The sequence below is a fragment of the Panthera uncia genome, chromosome D1 (assembly GCF_023721935.1).
Source record: "Panthera uncia isolate 11264 chromosome D1, Puncia_PCG_1.0, whole genome shotgun sequence".
NCBI lineage: Eukaryota > Metazoa > Chordata > Mammalia > Carnivora > Felidae > Panthera > Panthera uncia.
The window spans coordinates 982,670-999,278 of NC_064808.1; the positions used below are offsets into that span (position 1 = coordinate 982,670).

The following is a 16,609-nucleotide window of genomic DNA, read 5'->3' on the forward strand; positions in this document are numbered from 1 at the left end:
GGGGCCACACGGCCCTGTCCCCAGCGGTCGTGCTGGGTCCCCCCACGTTTGCGGGCCCGGGCGTGCACGTCTGCCCCTGGCGCGCCCCGGTCAGGGGTGCGTGGCAAGCGCTGGGCAGTTAGTACCCTCCCGCAGCTGCCCGTGTCTCTGAATTCGGGAAAAACAAACAGCTCTGTGGGGATGGGCCGTTTCCTCCAAGAGCCGAAGGACGTCGTTAACTTGACAAAGCAAGTCTGTGATGGGGTCTGAGAGGCGTGTGCCCTCCCCGGGGTGGGGGTGGGGGATGCCCGGTCGGGCACTCCTGATCTCCGCCGGCCGGCCGGTCCCCAGGAGCCCCAGCACCCCAGACGGCGCAGGGCCAGGGAATGGCACGAGGGGGCCGCCCTGCGGGGCGCGGGCGTGGGGGGACAGGGCAGGGGCGGCCTGGACGGCCCTGGGGGCTAGTGGGGCAGGGTCCCCGGAGACCCTCTCCCCCAGCAGACAGACCTCACCCCGTTCGCAGCCCCAGCTCTGCCTTCGCTCCGAGCACCCGGGCCCTCGGCACAGGCAGCTGTGGGCCAGGCCTCACACATGGGGCGCAGGCCTTCCGGGGAGGACGGCCCGCAGCCGAGGGGCGGCCCCCGTACCTGCCAGCTGACTGTCAGGCTTGCCCCTGGCTCCGCCCCGCCGGTACCCACGCCGAGGCCCAGGCGTGCGTGGCCCGCGTGCAAGTCCCGGAGCGTGGAGGGCTTGGCGTGGGCGCCGGCCCCTCCTTACGTGCCCTCGCTCGTTCCGAGCGTGCGTGAGATGCTCGCACGCGTGTGTGCTGTGCCGCCTGTGTGGGGGGCACGTTTGTGGGCACGCACCCACCTCCACGGGCTCGGCTGGTCCCTTCGAGGGGCCGGGCAGTAGGCAGCTCAGTGCGCTTGGCGCTCGTGGCGAGATGTGTGGTTTTGAGGGACGGTGATGTCGCGGGAGGCCCAGGACCACGGCAGGCGCCCCGGGCCAGGCTCCACAGCGGCCGGCCCCTTCGTGGACGCCCAGCGCTTGTCTGGACCCGCCGCGTGCTGATGCGCTCGCTGGTGCCACCGGGCCTCCTGCGCCGTGGCCCCTCTTGCTGCGAGAGGACACGTGTGTCCCTGCCTGCCTGTGGCCCCTGGGTTCCTCCCTCCGTGCCCCGTGGCTGGTGGAAGGCACCCACCGGGGTCCCGGGACGGACGGCGATGAGGTGGACCTCGCCACTTCCCGCCTGGGCCTTGCTCTCAGTCGGAGTCCGTTAAACGGGCCTCCCGGGCCCCAGCCCTGCGTCCCGCCTTCCTCTGGGACTCCTCCGGGCAGGATGTCAAGTGAAGGCCCCGCCCAGACCTTCCTGGTCCTGCCCTGGGCCTGGCCTGGAGGCTCCAGAGGGGAGAGGCCGGGCTTCCCAGAACGGACTGGCCGTGACCACAGGGCCGGCACAGGAGGACCTCAAAGGCAGAAGGCCACGTGGCCACTCTGGGCCACCGAGCCTGCTGCCGTGCCGTGCCGTGCGGGTGTGAGGCCCCAGGTCCCCGGGCCAGGCTCCTGCAAAGCCCACGGGCGGCCCCAGGCCCCAGACGCCAGGCAGGCGGGGGCGGGGCGTGTCGGGGCTGAGCGGTGCAGCCAGGGCGCGTGCTCACGTCCTGCAGGATGTCTATTCGGGCTCACGCCGGAGGCCCCAGGGGACAAACCTCGAAGGCAAGCAGGACGCAAGCCTGGGGGGCGGGGGCGGGGCCGGCCCTGGGCCCGTGGGCCCACCGCAGGCTCTGCCAGTCGGCTCCCCCACCGAGAAGAAGGCTCGAGCTGCGTCTGGTCCTCTCAGAAGAAGGGCGACTGGAACATCTGGCGCCCGGGGCGGCGTCAGGAAGCGAAGCATCATCCCCTTCCGGGCTCCTGGTGCAGGACCAGCCTCAGTGCGCACTTCCGGCCTCCCGGGGGCTGCGGCACGGCGACATCGGTGGCCCGGGGGACGGACTCCCGCGGGCTGGGGCAGGCCCTCCCGTGGGGCGGGCCCCCTGGCCGCGCGTCTGGTGGCAGGCCCCCTGCGCACGCCCGGGGACCCGCTTCCCGTGAGGCACCGGGTCTGGGGGACCCCGGCCGTCTGCAGGGCTCGCGCCGGCATGGTCTGAGCCTCGGCCGTCCGGGTGGTGGCGGCTGGAGCTCCGCGTCTGTGTCGGCAGAGTGGCGGGTTCGGGCCCGACGGTCACCCGTCCCGGGGCTCTGGGCCTGACCGCCACCCCCCTGTGCCTCCCGCAGGTCACGGTCACCACCATCGGCTACGGGGACAAGGTGCCCCAGACGTGGGTCGGGAAGACCATTGCCTCCTGCTTCTCTGTGTTTGCCATATCCTTCTTCGCGCTCCCGGCGGTAGGTGCTCCCGCCTCCTCCGGGCTCCCGGGCGGGCAGGGTCCCCCCGAGAGCAAGCCCACTCACAGAGGCCCCTGGGAGTCCCCTGCCCCCGCTGCTCCTGGAGGGTGCTTTGCAGCAGGTGTGGGTGGAGGCCGGTGGGGCGCGGCCGGCGCATTCGGCCCAAGGGGTCTCGGGGAGACACCGACAGCAGCCGCCAGGCGAGGGCAGAGGCGGAGTCTGTGCGCCTGGTGGGGGCGCTGGTTCCCTTGCGCGGTGGCCTGGGCCCCGCTTTGACCCATGTCCTTCCGAGCAATCACAGATCACGAGGGCCACACCTTCTAGCTCCCCGAGCGCATGGAGGTGTGCGTGTCACATGCGTTTGGGGCACCTGCTGTGTGGTGAGCGTGCGTGGGTTGTGTGTGTGCTCTGTGGTCCCCTGCGTGTGTCACACAGAGCACGTGTGCATCTATGTGTGTGCGTGATTGATCCCCTGTGTGGACGGGGAGCTCCCTCCCTGACGAGCCGGCCCCATCCATCCCGTTGGCGATCCTGGGGAGGGGGCCGTCTCCTGCCCGAGCCAGCGCCCCGGTGCTGCCCCGTGTCCCCAGCACCTATGCCCCACAGGCCGGGCCGGGCGGTGGCTGCCTGCGTGGACGCGAGCCCCCGTCTCTGCTCCTTCCCAGGGGATTCTCGGCTCCGGCTTCGCCCTGAAGGTCCAGCAGAAACAGAGGCAGAAACACTTCAACAGGCAGATCCCGGCCGCAGCCTCTCTCATTCAGGTGACGTGCCTCCCGTCCTTAACGTCCGGCCTGGCGTCGGCGGGTTACGTGCAGGCTGGCGTCCCTTCTGGGAACCAGGAACTACCCTCGGCCACAAAGCTCACGAGACCTTCTTGCTACGGGTCCCTCTGGAACACAGATGAGCCCGTGCTACCACACAGATGCGCTCGGGCCTTCTGGGAAGCGTGGGCGATGCCGACAGGGTGGGCACGGGAACGCGGGGCGCCCACCTCCCTCCCTGGAGGTCCTGTTGGAAGAGTAGGTCCTGGGGGGGCGGGCCAGGGGACAGGGATGTGCCCTGGCCCGTCCCGGGTTGGGGTGAACTTGCTGTGGGCCCCTCACCTTCCAGCCACAGTGGCCTCCTTTCGTGGTCACCCCCCTGCTCGGCACAGGGCGAGTCTGGGAGGGAAACCCCAAGGGTCTAGGGCCCTGCTTGTGCAGCACGGGTACTTCCAGGGTGTTCCCCACATCCCACGGGGCTAGGGACTCCCAGGTGGCAGCAGGTGAGGCCTGGCGAGCCGACAGCACAGCCACGCTCTGGGTTCACAGGCCCCTCAGTACCCAACGGGGACCCCGAGGCCGCTTTGACAAGGCCTGGGTGCTGGAGGAGACAGAGGCTAAGAGCGGCGGGGGAAGGAGGGTGGCCTGGAGCCCCTGGATGCTCAGTTCTGTGACCCCAGGCTCCCAGATACACCAGAGGATGGCTGGCTCTTAATTTAGCGGAACAAAGACTTAGGCCGAAAACTGGGTCCCAGACGGTTACCGGCCCCTGCCCGGGGGCAGAGCAGGGATGAGCGGGCTCAGGTCTCGCCCGGGGAGCGGCTTGGCGGGGGTCCTGGGGCACAGGCCCTGTGGGTGTCCAGCCGTACATGTGAGGACCTCAGCCACACCCAGTGCCGAATGCCCCTCAGGGACGGTCCTGGGGTCACCCCCGGGGCCCTGGTCTCCTTCGCCATCCGCCCCGGGCAGGGCCCCCTGCACAGGCAGCAGCCACCAGGTTTCGCTCAGCCAGGGGCGCCCCCTCATTCCTCTGAAGCCCTTCCGGACCCTTCCGGAACCCACCGTCTGGGGCCTGGACGGTGGACCTGGACGGGAAGGAAATAGCAGCCGCAGCCATAAAGCCGAGGGGCCGGGCCCCCTCAGGCCTGGTTTTACGGCCCACAGCTTCTCCTTTCGGGGAGACCATAAATCAGGCCCGTAAAACCAGCCCAGGCCGCCGTGGGCAGGCTGCTGGCGGGAGGGGAGCATGGCGGGGTCCTGGCGGAGCCGGTGCTCGGGGGTGAGCACCCCTGTGAAGTCCGGGCTCGGGTGCTGAGCTCGAGGGGTGCGGACACGTCCACCACGGCAGGACTGGGGCCCAGAGGAGGGAACGCGGACCGGACCTGGGCGGGAAGCGGGCGGCGGCCTTACGTTTGTGGGGATGGTGGGACACAGAGGTGGCACGTGGCCGTGGAGGGGCCAGGCCTGTGGCCGTCCCCTGAGCGTCCCGGGCAGGGAGGGCTGCTGTGTCTGTCCAGGTCCCCATCCTGGGTGGTGTCACGGCCTCCCACGAACCCTGCCAGCTCCCCTGTCTGCTCCCTGCTGTCTGTCCCCTGCTGCCTACCCGGACACGGCATGTCCTCCACTCGGATCCTGTGCAGTGGTGTCCCCTCCTCTGGGTCATTCCTGTGTGGCGGTCGCCACGGGCGTCTCTCTAGGATGTGGGTCCAGGGCTCCCCACGGCGGCAGGCCGTGCCCGGGCTCCGGGACCCCATATGTGGGCCTCTGGGAGGGGCCCGCCCCCCCACGCCCCCTGCCCCCCTGCCTGGTGTCCCACAGGCCCCGGGTGTCCTCAGTGTCTGTGTCTGTCCCTGCACCCGCCGTGCGTGCCCCGAGGAGAGGCAGCCGAAGGGTGTCTGCGTCTGCGGGTGGGGCCTCCGTGGCGCCCGAGCCGTGGGTACCGGCCCGTGGGTTAGGCCGTGAGCCGCCTGGCGCGGGAGCAGCCCCGGGAGGTGGGGGGCTGGCACGCAGGCCAGGGTGCGGGCGGGCCCGGCGGCTGACCGCGTCTCCCCTGCGCTTGTTCAGACGGCGTGGAGGTGCTATGCAGCTGAGAACCCCGAGTCCTCCACCTGGAACATCTACGTCCGGAAACCCACCCGGAGCCACACCCTGCTGTCCCCCAGCCCCAAGCCCAAGAAGTCCGTCATGGTAACAGCCCCCACCTGCCTCCTGCAGGCATCCCTCGTGAACGGGGGGTGGGGTGGGGGGTGGGGAGGCCCTGGGGGCCACGGCTGCTGGCCGGGGTTCGGCCCTGGCATTTCAGCGGCGCCACATCAGGGCACTGGTGCCACTCTGGGCCCTGGGGGTGGGCGCCTGTGCTGGGTCCTGCCACCTGGGGGTCCCCCTGGCTCGGGGCCACGTAGGGCTGGTGCTCCCAGGCCAGGACTATGGGAGGCCCACAGGGGGCGGCCCCGGGAACAGGACGGGCTGGGTTCTGGCCAGAGGTTGGGAACAAGGCTCTTGAGAGGGCCCTGATGTCAGGCTTTCTGTGCCGGGGACAGCGGGTGCCGGTCAGGACGGAGGTCTCTCCCCAGCTCGGGGAAGTCGGTCTTCGGGTCGTGGTGCAGGGGGCTCGGGCAGGCTCTGAGCAAGAGCGTCACGATGGGGCCGGTGTGCGGACTGAGGGGGGCACCCAGGCCTCCCGTTGCCAGCCGCCCCTGATGCCTCTGCACTCGCTGTTCCCTTGCCAAACGCCCTCACCAGCTCCCACACCTCCTCCTCCACGTCACCTTTGCCGGCCCCAGGCTGTACCCCCGATGGCCCCCACCGCGTGCCGGAACTCCCGGTGGCCACAGCCCTGGTCCCCACGTGCCCGCTTGTATGTTTACCTGTCCGGTTTCCTGTCCACCGGCCCCTTCAGCCCGAGCCCCCAGGCAGCGCCTGTGCCGAGCCCCCCACAGCACCCTGTCTGCTGGCCCTGAGGCCTGGCTCCCTGGCTGGTGCCCTTGGGGGCTGCTGAGGGGTTCTGGGGCTGGGGACCCCCGGGAAGCGCCAGCTTACTGCTCGTGGTCTTAGGTAAAGAAGAAGAAGTTCAAACTGGACAAGGACAACGGGGTGAGTCCCGGAGAGAAGACGCTCACGGTCCCCCACATCACATGCGAGCCTGTGTCAGAAAAGCGGAGGCCAGACCACTTCTCCGTGGACACCTGCGACAGCTCTGGTGAGGAGCCTTCGCCCAGGGTGGCAGTGTGGGGACGGGGATGGGCGCTCAGCTCCCACTGACCTGGCGTCCGCCCGCCAAGGCCCTGCCCTCCCCCCACAGACCCCAGCCCGGAGGGACCCTTCCTCCGGCTCTGTTGCGGACTCTGGGCTGCGGGTGCCGGGCCCCGCCTCGGTCCCGCTGTGTGGCCAGCGCCCCATACCAGGCAGAAGGGAGGTGGCCATGCGTGCGGACCCCCCGGTCTTGGGGGGGGGGGGGGCGGGCGTCCCAAGCCAGCGCTGCGTGCCCGCGTCTGTCCTCGACACCATGTGCCTCTGCTTGTGCGTCACCGCCGTGTGGGTCTCTCCCTCCTTGGACCTCTTCCCGGCACCCACCAGAACGTGCTAGCACACTGGCAGTCGGGAGGGCAGTGTCACTGTCTTAGACGTGGCAGAAGGGGGACAAGCGTATGTTGTTCCTGACCCTTTGTGCTTACGGGTGCCTGGCCCGCCAAGTGCTTGGTTCTCGGGCGGCTGACCCCCGGTGTTTCCTCCTGCATTTGGTCACAGTCCCCTGGAAGAAGGGCAGAAAGTGTTCCGGAAAAAGGCCGCGGCTGCTGCCTGCTCCTTGGGGCTGTCGGTGGACCGGACGGGGGCGCCCACCCCGCCGGGCACCGGGCCACCGTGGCCCCGTCGCAGGCTGTTGGGATTCCGCTCTGGCCTGAGTTTGGCCACATCGCTGGTGAGCCCCCGGGACGCGCTCCCCGCCGCCCCCCGGAGTGGGCACAAGGAACAATTGTGCCAACGAGTGCCCGGCGGCCCCCCCAACTCCGGATTCAGGGGCAGGACCATTGTCGCGATGCAAATGGGGGCTCTCTGCAAATGCTAATGGGCAGGTCGGGGTGGGTAGAAGCCTCTCGTGCTGTTTGCTGAGTGTGGAACCGTCCATTCAGCCTGCTTGCTGTTATTAAGTACCCAGTGCCGCCTGCAGAATGTTAATGAGGCACGAGTGCAGGGACAGTCAGGCACCCTTTGTGGGGTGCTTTCGCAGGGAGTCTTCCTTTCCCGCCAGCACGAGTCAGCCCAGCCCTGAGCCGCTGTGTTTCCGGGGCCTCCGCTGTGGGCCCCGAGTGGCCCCCAGCCTACGGGCGGTACCCGGGGCGCTTGAGAGCCCTGGTCGGGGGAGAGGGGGCCTCATCCCGGCCAGGGCCCGCAGCCCCAGCCCCCACATGGCAGGGCACAAGCAGCCACGCTGAGTACCCCCACCCCACCACCGGCCGCACCGAGGCCTGGCGCCCGAGCCTCGTGCCGCACCCCTGCACACCCCGCCCTCCAGGCTCCCGTCCGCATTTCTCGTGCAGGTTCCAGCCCCCGGCTGCTCACGCTGTCCTGGTCGTCAGGACCCTGCTCCGTGCGCGTGAGAGTGAGGTCCCGGGGCGAGGCGGGCCTTGGCATCAGGCAGGAAGACGCGCGGGCGTCTGGGGCACGAGCACCCGGCTCGGCCTGGTTGGGCCCGCAGGCTTCCTGGAGGAGGTGGTGTTAATGCTGAGTACAGCTGGCCGGGGAGGGGAAGGAAGGATCAGCGGCTGTGATGGAGTTGTCGTGGGGGAGCAGCCGCGCTTCCGGGCGGGATCACGTCGTCACCCCCCACCCCCGCCCCGGGCCCGCCACCTGCACTCCTCAGGTGGGGTGGGTGTGGGGCCTCCCTCCTGTGGAGAGGCCCACGTGGGCTCCTGCCGTGCTGACCCTCCTTCCTAAGACGGGAGCGGTGCCCAGGAGCCTGCGGGTGTCGGACGGGCGCTGGGAGTCCACGGGGCAGGCGTGGCTGCGGGCAGCCCTGTGCCCTCTGAGGCTCGCCCAGGAATGGCACGGATGGGGACAGGGCAGGACAAGCCTCGGGCCAGGCCAGCGCCTGGAGTGACGTGGTGGCTGTGGGGCTGGGGGTCAGAGGAGTCAAGGCCAGCGGGAGGAGCTCCCGTAGACCCGGGCAGCCTGGGGGCGACCCCTGAGGGCAGGCGGGCCGTGAGGCGCTGGGGGCACCCTCACTTCCATCTCAAGGTGGTCAGGGCCGCCGAGTCCCCAGCCTGCGTGGGGCCTGCCGCTCACGAGCCCGGTTCGGGGGACGCAGTCTGCGGCCCCACCCGCCGGGCCTGGCCTGTCGCCCTCCCCTCGGGTGGCGGCCCTCACGGGACTATGGGCCCCGCGCTCCGGATCCCACCCCACCCCCCTCACACGCCGCCCCTGCCCCGTGTCTTGCTTGTGGATCCCCTGAATCCGTCGCTTGTTGGGTTCGTGGACACTTGCCGATATTTACCAGCAGATCCGCTGGATTCCGTCTCAGGGTTTAACATCCTTCTTCCTGAAGGCCCTTCGGCGGTTCCTTCAGTGACGGTCTGTTGGGGGTCAACCCGGTCTTTGCCCCGAGCCTCCGTGTTCCGACTTTGCTGTCGGATGGGGGTCTAGCTGGGGGAAGGTTCCGGGTTGAGATACGTATTCTCTGTGAACGCTCGGCAGGCGCGTTGTCCAGCTGTGCGGCCGTCCTCGGGAGTGGCCCGGCCCCCTCTGGAGACTTCGAGGGCCTTCCCTTGGACGTCGGTGCTGGGTGGTTCCGGGACGGTGACCCAGGGCGGTGGATTATCTCTGTTCGTCCTGCTGTGATAAACCTGCGGGTTTGTGTCTTTCATCCGGTGTGGAAAGTTAGCACGGTCCCGTCACAGGTTACCGCCTCCCCTAAATGCTCTGACCTGCCCCGAAACGCCTGCCTGACCCCCGCGTCCTGGCCTCCCGGGCCGTCTCTGGTATTTTCCTGCTCAGTCTCCCTGCACTGCATTCTAGCAGCTTCCTTCCAGTTTGCTAACTGCGCAGCTGTGTCTAACCCACGGGTTAATCCACCCGCCGAGATGTTAGTTTCCGTTACTTCTGCGCCTCCGCGGGTGAAGGCGTCATCTGCTTGGCCCGTGTCTTCCCCGTGACTTACAACTTGGAATTTCCGAGTCACGTGAACGCACTCATTCCATCACCAGGGTGACGTCACGTCACCGCCCGCGGTTCTCGGAGAGTCTAACTCTGCTCCCTGTGGCTCCCCCAACTTTTTCTCACGACGGCTTGTTTCCCCGTGGGTCTGTAAGCGTGGGCTCCTTCTCGTGGGGCCCCCCCCCCCGTGCGCCCTGTTGAGGGGACGCCTCTCTGGAGAAGCTGTCCCTTGCGCAGGGTGACCCTGTGAACCTGTGCAGAACGTTTGTGGTGCGGGTTTATAGGCACGGGGTTTTCTAGACGACCGTGAGGGGTCAATGCGAACTCAGCCTCTTGTCCGAACGAGCCTGTCCCCACGTATCGGGGGAGGCTTTTTACTTTTATTCCGAGAAAACAGGCCAACACCAACGAATTTTCTTTTTTCTCCGCATTGGCCAGTGCGCGGGCTGGTTCGCTGGCTTCTCTCTCGCTTTGTGCGTGTGATTTGAGTGCGCCCTCCCGCCGTCCCTCATCCAGTCCACACTGTGGCTCCTGGCGTGAGCGGACGCCGTGCTGCCCACACACGGCCGCCGTTCCAGAGGCGGCTTCACTCCTGGCCCTTGGGGACGCCCCCCGTGGGGCCCACAGGAGACGTTTGCTCGTTCCAGCGAGCTCGTTTGGGAGTTCGTAGAGAGAGGCCTTTGACGAAACCAGGTCTACTCGTTGCCGAAACCCAGGTCCTCGTCCTGGCGACAGAGTGTCCCCAGCAAGGGAAGCCCTGAGCTCCTCCACGGCAGAGGGCTGGGCGGTGACGCTCCGGGTTGGAACTTCCCTGGGGGGTCCCTCGAATCACGAGGAGAGTTTTAACACAGACCCGGGCTGCCCCCACTGAGATTTCAGGTCCCAGGGTGTGCGGGGAGGCCCGGGGGCGTGTCCGTAACGAGTCCCCAGGTTACTCTGGGCGCTGTCCCTGTGACCCTGAGGATGAGGCCAGGCACCGGGCTTCTGTGGCTTCCAGGGCGGCCTCACCTGGGTTGGAGGAGAAGGTCCTCGTTTGGGGCCCCGTCCTGGCCCCCGCACCGGGGTTCGGGTTGGCCATTCATTATAATGGCTCTCTGTCGACAGAAGAGAGGGAGGATCTCGGCAAAGACCACCCCCGAGTCAGCTCCAGCTGAGACACTTAGCAAGGAAAGACGGGCTGCTGTCCCCCTGCAGTCGGGATCTTGGCGAGGATGCCTGCTCTTATCAGTTCTGCTCCGCCTCAACCTGGAGGTTCTAGCCTGCGGGACCGTCCAGAAGCAGAAATCCCGGGCGGACGGTCCAGAGGCGGAAACCCCGGGCGCCCAGGCTGGGAAGGAGCAGGTGAGTGGCGCCGGGTCAACACTCAAACGTCACGTCTACACCTGTGTTCCGGCAGCCCGTAATCTGAGGTCGACAGCGTTTACGGTAACATCGAAAGCATGGCATCCTGGGGCGCCTGGTGGCTCAGTCGGTGGAGCGACCGACTTCGGCTCGGGTCACGATCTCGCGGTTGACGAGTTCGAGCCCCGCGTCGGGCCCTGTGCTGACGGCTCGGAGCCTGGAGCCCGCTTCGGATTCTGTGTCTCCCTCTCTGTCTGCCCCTCCCCCACTCACGCTCTGGCTCTCAAAATAAATAAATAAACATCTAAAAAAATTTAAAGATTTATACGAAAAGCAGGCCGGGTTTGAACATTCACCCAAGAAGATGTACAGATAAGCACGTGAGGATATGTTCCGCACCATCAGTTATTAGGGAAGCGCAAACTAAAACCACAATGAGATGTTACTACGCGATTATATTGGCTAAAATTAAGAACGTTTTACCGCGTGTCGTGGTTTCACGAGGGAAGCTTCCATCACTCACGCGAGTGCTGCCCAGGACGCGGGCACCGAGCCCTTCACGCACTCCCGCTGGACACTCGAACGGCACAGCTGCTCTAGAGAACAGGCTGCGAGTTTCTGAGAACATTATGTGTGCACCTGGCATATTATCCAGCCATTCCGTTCCTGAATGAGCATCCAGGAGAAAAAAGAACAGAGAGCAGACGTGTATACGGACGCTTGGACGTGGAATATCACCGTCGTAGTGTTTTCTGAAAACTGGAAACAGTGCAGATACCCCTCGTGGTTTAGCCCACACAGTGAAATAGTCCTCAGAAATCAGAAAGGACGAGCCATGAGTATACACACCGGCCTGGATAAATGCCAGAATAATGATGGGGTGAGCAAAAGAAGCCAGACTGAAAGGAAGGAAGGAAGAAAGAGCAAGGGGAAGGGGGGGGGCAGGGAGAGAGAAAGAGAGAGAGAGAGAGAAAGAGAGGAAGGAAGAAAAGCAAAGAGTACATGTTGCTCATTCCATCTGTGTGAAGGCCCGGGAAGGGCAGACTGGTCTGGGACCACAAGGCCAGCAGGTGTGCGGGCGCGATTGGGTTGGGAGGAGGAGAAGGGCACAGGGAGACCTGGGGCCGATGGGTATGTTCACGATCTCGATCGTGACGACGCTGTCGTGTGTCAAAAGTTACCGAGCGGCACGCTCTAAACACGGCCACTTTGTTGTGTGTCCGGCACGCTTCAGTGAAAACGTAAAATAAAAGTATCGTGCGTAGCAAAAACAAAATCCCAAACCATTTCTTAGATGATGATCTGGAGAAAATAGTCGCAGCTCATATTGTACACGTGGGGCTAATTTCACCCAGATACCAGGAAGCTCTGTGGGTAATGAAGACGAAAGGGTAAAAGCTATAAAAACAGGTCTGGAGAAAAGGAATCCCGAGATTCTTACCAATGGACAGATGCCAATAACCTCAGTGGCGATCACAGAAATGTAAATTAACGCGACGGGAGCTGTATTCATCTATCGAGCCTTTGAAGAGTGAGGAGCCTCGTGGGCCAAGCACGCGCGAACCCTCAAGCTGAGTCACCACGTTGGGCGGATAAACGGATAGAGGCTCTATGGAGACAAAAACGGCCACTGCCGTGAAAATTCGAGACGTGTGCGCCCTTGAACCCTTCCAGAAACGTATCCCGCACTTGCGTTGCACGTCTGCAAGATGACCCGTTGTCAGGATGCTCATTTCTGCGATCGTTAACCGGCAAAAGGTAGCCAACCGTCTACACCCGCGGGTGGACACCCCCTTACGGGAAGCACGGTGTGCGCGTTGAACCCGTGAGACGTGTCCGCGGCGTGCCCCCCTCCCCCGACGGCTGATCGCGGAGGCGACTGTACCTCAGGCTCAGAAGAGGAGGCCGTCTGCCACCACGTTGGCGCAGACGCAGTGTCTGCACCGGGGAGACCCGCCCACCTTGTCGCGCGTCCCACACCCGTCGGAAAATAGCTCCGGAGTCCCCTTCTCCAGGGGCTCAGCAGTGCAGCAAAGTTGTAAAACCATCTGGGCTGGTACGTGTGCTCAAGGAGATCTTTAATTTCTTTTTAAAAGTCTGCTTTATGGTAATTTGTTCTAAATAAATGTGCTGCCTCTTTGGAGGTAATTTATTCATTGCTCTTTAATCCTCAAGGGTTTCAATTATGTTGCCTCTTGGTGGCAAGTTACTTCTAGTGAGTTGAGTTCTTCTCTGTCAGCTCTTTGTTTCTTGCCTGAGCTTTGAGTTTTGCCTGTTTTCCCTCCAAGCTCATGAGACATTTATCTGCTTTATATATATATATTATGTATATAATATTTAATTATATATTTAACATAATATTTGTTATACATTATTTATCTTATACATATTTATACATAATAGCATGTATCATATATTTATAACATGTATTATTTATATTCTATTATATTATTAATCTTTATAATAATAACATAATATTTAATATATATAATATATAACGTTTACTTTCTTACCCGAAAACTACCATTTCACTGTTTTTGTTTTCTATTTCCCCAACTTGGGCTTTTATATCTATGTATCCCGTCTTCCTGATTATTCACTTTTTTAAAAACTTGAGTGAGACGCGCACCTAGTGTATCTAAAGTCTCTCTTCTACGAGGCGTTTTAGAAGTCACATATATTTTCCTCTGATGGCAGCGTTAGCTGTGACGTAGATCTTACCGTGAAGTGTGTTCCTTTTCGTCGCGTTCTTGGTCGCTTTTACGTTTTGACTTTCTCTTTGGTCTAAAGAAATGTTTTCCTGCTTTTGAAGCGGAACATGTTTTATCGCTGTTATTTCTAACTTAACAGCCTTACAGTGAGAGGACGTGGGCTGCGAAGTATTTGCTTTTACTAAGTGAAGATTTTCTTTGTGTCCAAGGGCAAACATAAAAGCATTGCTTTTGTAAATGTTCCTTGGACTTGTTAAGGTTATATGCTCTGTTTGTAAAACAGAGTTTTATTTGTGTACTCAGACAGATAACACGTACGTTGCGATGGATCGCACACGCGCGCGTGGATGTGTCCATAGCATCATTGTGGTCTGTCCCACCTTTCCTTATTATCACTACTATTTTTTAAGTTTATTTATTTTGAAAGCGATAGCATGAGCGGGGGGGGGGGGGGGGAGAGAGAGAGAGGATCCCAAGCCGGCTTCACTCCATCAGCACAGGGCCCCGTGTGGGGCTCAAACTCACAAACCGTGAGGTCATGACCTGAGCTGAAGTCAAGAGTCGGACGCTTAACCAACTGAGCCACCCGGGCGCCCCTAGCATTATTATTTTTAAATCTAGTGCCAAGTTCCGCGGCAGGAAAATTAAATCCTTCCTTTACAGTTTTGTCCTTAAAAGTCGAGTGGCAGATTCGGGGAGTGGCTCTGAGTACAACCTGAGGGCCGGCCTTCCTGGGGCCGAAGGAAGTTCTGCCGTTTTCTCTTGGGTGACCCTGGGCAGGCCACTGCCTTCTCCCAGCCTCGGTTTCTGAATCCGCGAAATGGGGACCCTTGTGGGGTTGTTGTGTTGACCAAGCGAGTTAGAACACGCGAGTGCCCCACCCCCCCACCCGCCCCGGGCCTGTGTGTGGCCAGCTTCCTGGTGCCTCTGGCCTCCCACCCAGAACCACTCTCCCGGGCGCCCACTCACTCTCCACCCAGCTTCTCACCCCACAGATCCTGGGGCTGGTTTTTCTTTTAAGGTTGTATTGCCCTCCCAGGGCTCGTGCTGTAAACGGGCTCGTCACGGATTTCCGAACTCACGGGATCCCATCCCGCACGCCGTCTCGCCTTTCCCGCTCAGCTGCACACGGTGCACCTCCTTGCTGGGGCATTCAGCCTGCAGCCTGAAGTCTCTCCTTCATTCCAGGATGTATTAGTTTGCTAGAAACTTCCATAACAAAAGACTGCAGACTGGGTGTCTTGGGCAACAGAAATGCATCTTGCCCATCCTGGAGGCGGAAAGGTTTCGGGTCACGCTGTCGTCTTTCCTGGGCTTGCCGATGGCCACCTTCTCACCACGTCCTCTCCCTGTCCTTCCTCTGCGTCCCCGTTTGTCCAAATTTCCTGTATAGGGACACCCGCCATAGTGCAGTGGGATCCACACCAGCAGCCTTGTTGGAACTGACCTCTTTAAGGCCCTTCTCCAAACGTCTGAGGTGCTGGGGTCGACAGAGCTAGTGTGTGAGTTGCAGGGACTCAGTTCAGCCCCTGGCTCAGGATCAGGTGCATTATTAACATCGTGGGCGTTGCCGGGTCACTTTCGAGGTCTCCCTTCCTGGCACACCTGCGGGCTACCACTGGCCACCCGGGCAGGGCTCTGTCTTGTCAGCCGAGTGAAGCGGGTTTTCTCCCCTGCGGCACCAGTGACATCGGGGGCCAGACCGTGCTTTGTCGAGGGCTCAGCTTCCCTGGCCTCTTCTGGGGCCAGCATGGTGACCAGAGAAAGGTCTCCCCTGGGCAAAATCGCTTCCAGTTGAAGACCACTAGGCCAAGGGGATACCTCAGGGTTCATTTTGCCGCATTCGTTTTACCATTCGTACCCCTTTCTGTAGGGATCTTGATGTACCTGGTTCTCTGAGTCCTTTGACAGTAAGCTGCCCACTCTGGAGACCATGGCCCCGAAATGTTTGCCGTGTTTTTCCTAAAAACAAAAGTCCCCCTTTTACAGCGCCCTGCACAAACGTGGGTCCAGCCCTCTCTCCAAACCCACCTGCGTTCCGTTGTGCCAGTGGACGTGACCCTGCCCTTCATAGCTGTTCGCAGTGACCGTTGCCATCAGCTGTCCTGTCTCCGGAGCCTTCTTGAACCTGGAACATTTCCAGTTTCCGCCTTTTACGGCGTTCGCGTTTCTGCGGGCCACAGTCCTGCCACTTCTTGGGGATTTGCAGGATGTTTCCCTTGTAGTTAGATTCAGGTTGTGCCTTCCCAGCTGGAACATTCCATCAGCGACATGGTGTCCTTCTTGGGGTGACCCACCCCAGGACATTTGATTCTCTCTGCCCTGAAATGGGGTGTGACTTTAATCACCCGCCGAAGACTTGTCCTACTTTGCTTTGTAACCGATAAGCGACAGGGAAATCGTGCAAGGCCATGAGCACATCTGGTCCCTTATTTTAAGTTTTTTTTTAAATGTTTATTTTATTTTTGAGACAGAGTGCAAGCGGGGGAGGGGCAGAAAGGGTGACACAGAATCCGAAGCAGGCTCCAGGCTCTGAGCTGTCAGCACAGAGCCCAACATGGGGCTCAAACCCACGGACCGTGAGATCATGACCTGAGCCGAAGCCGGTCGCTTAACCGACTGAGCCACCCAGGCGCCCTTCCTGTTCCCTATTTTAAAACGTCTCTCAGATGCAGAGATTTTCTGGAACCGTCTTGATTATGGTGGCTGATGCCCTCTCAGCTCTAGCACACCTCCCACAGAAGTACTAGGAGCTGCCTTCCAGCCAGAATGGTATTTATTCCAAGAGAAGACATCCCCAGGTTGTTCTGTGGGAAAACCTCCCTTCTCCCCCATCTGTCTGTTTCTGGGACTTATTATCTATATGCATGGGCTCATGGATTTTTTTATTATAATTCTTTAGTGTCCTTAATTATTTTGATATTCAAATTGTCCCAGATTTGGCCAGCAGAAGCCTTTTCAAGCTGGCTTCTGTGTCCTTGGGACATGCTCACGTTTTTTTTTAGCATTTTTTTAATGTTATTTTTAGAGACAGAGAAAGACAGAGCATGAGCGGGAGAGGGGCAGAGAGAGAGAGAGGGAGACACAGAATCTGAAGCAGGCTCCAGGCTCTGAGCTGTCGGCACAGAGCCCGACGCAGGGCTCGAACCCACGAACAGTGAGATCATGACCTGAGCTGAAGTTAGACACTCAACCGACTGAGCCACCCAGGTGCCCCGATAGTTCAACTTTTTATTTTTATTTTATTTTATTTTATTTTATTTTATTTTATTTTATTTTATT

At 61.7% G+C, this 16,609-nt stretch overlaps 1 protein-coding gene across 1 annotated transcript in view; it reads left to right on the forward strand.

Annotated features, from left to right (window-relative positions):
* Positions 1-16,609, forward strand: part of KCNQ1 (potassium voltage-gated channel subfamily Q member 1) — a 316,316-nt gene that overhangs the window by 86,447 nt on the left and 213,260 nt on the right. The window contains exons 7-10 of the mRNA XM_049615425.1: positions 2,254-2,364; positions 3,030-3,125; positions 5,190-5,312; positions 6,180-6,324. Of these exons, the coding sequence (XP_049471382.1) occupies positions 2,254-2,364; positions 3,030-3,125; positions 5,190-5,312; positions 6,180-6,324 (475 nt within the window). The remainder of the gene's footprint in view (positions 1-2,253; positions 2,365-3,029; positions 3,126-5,189; positions 5,313-6,179; positions 6,325-16,609) is intronic.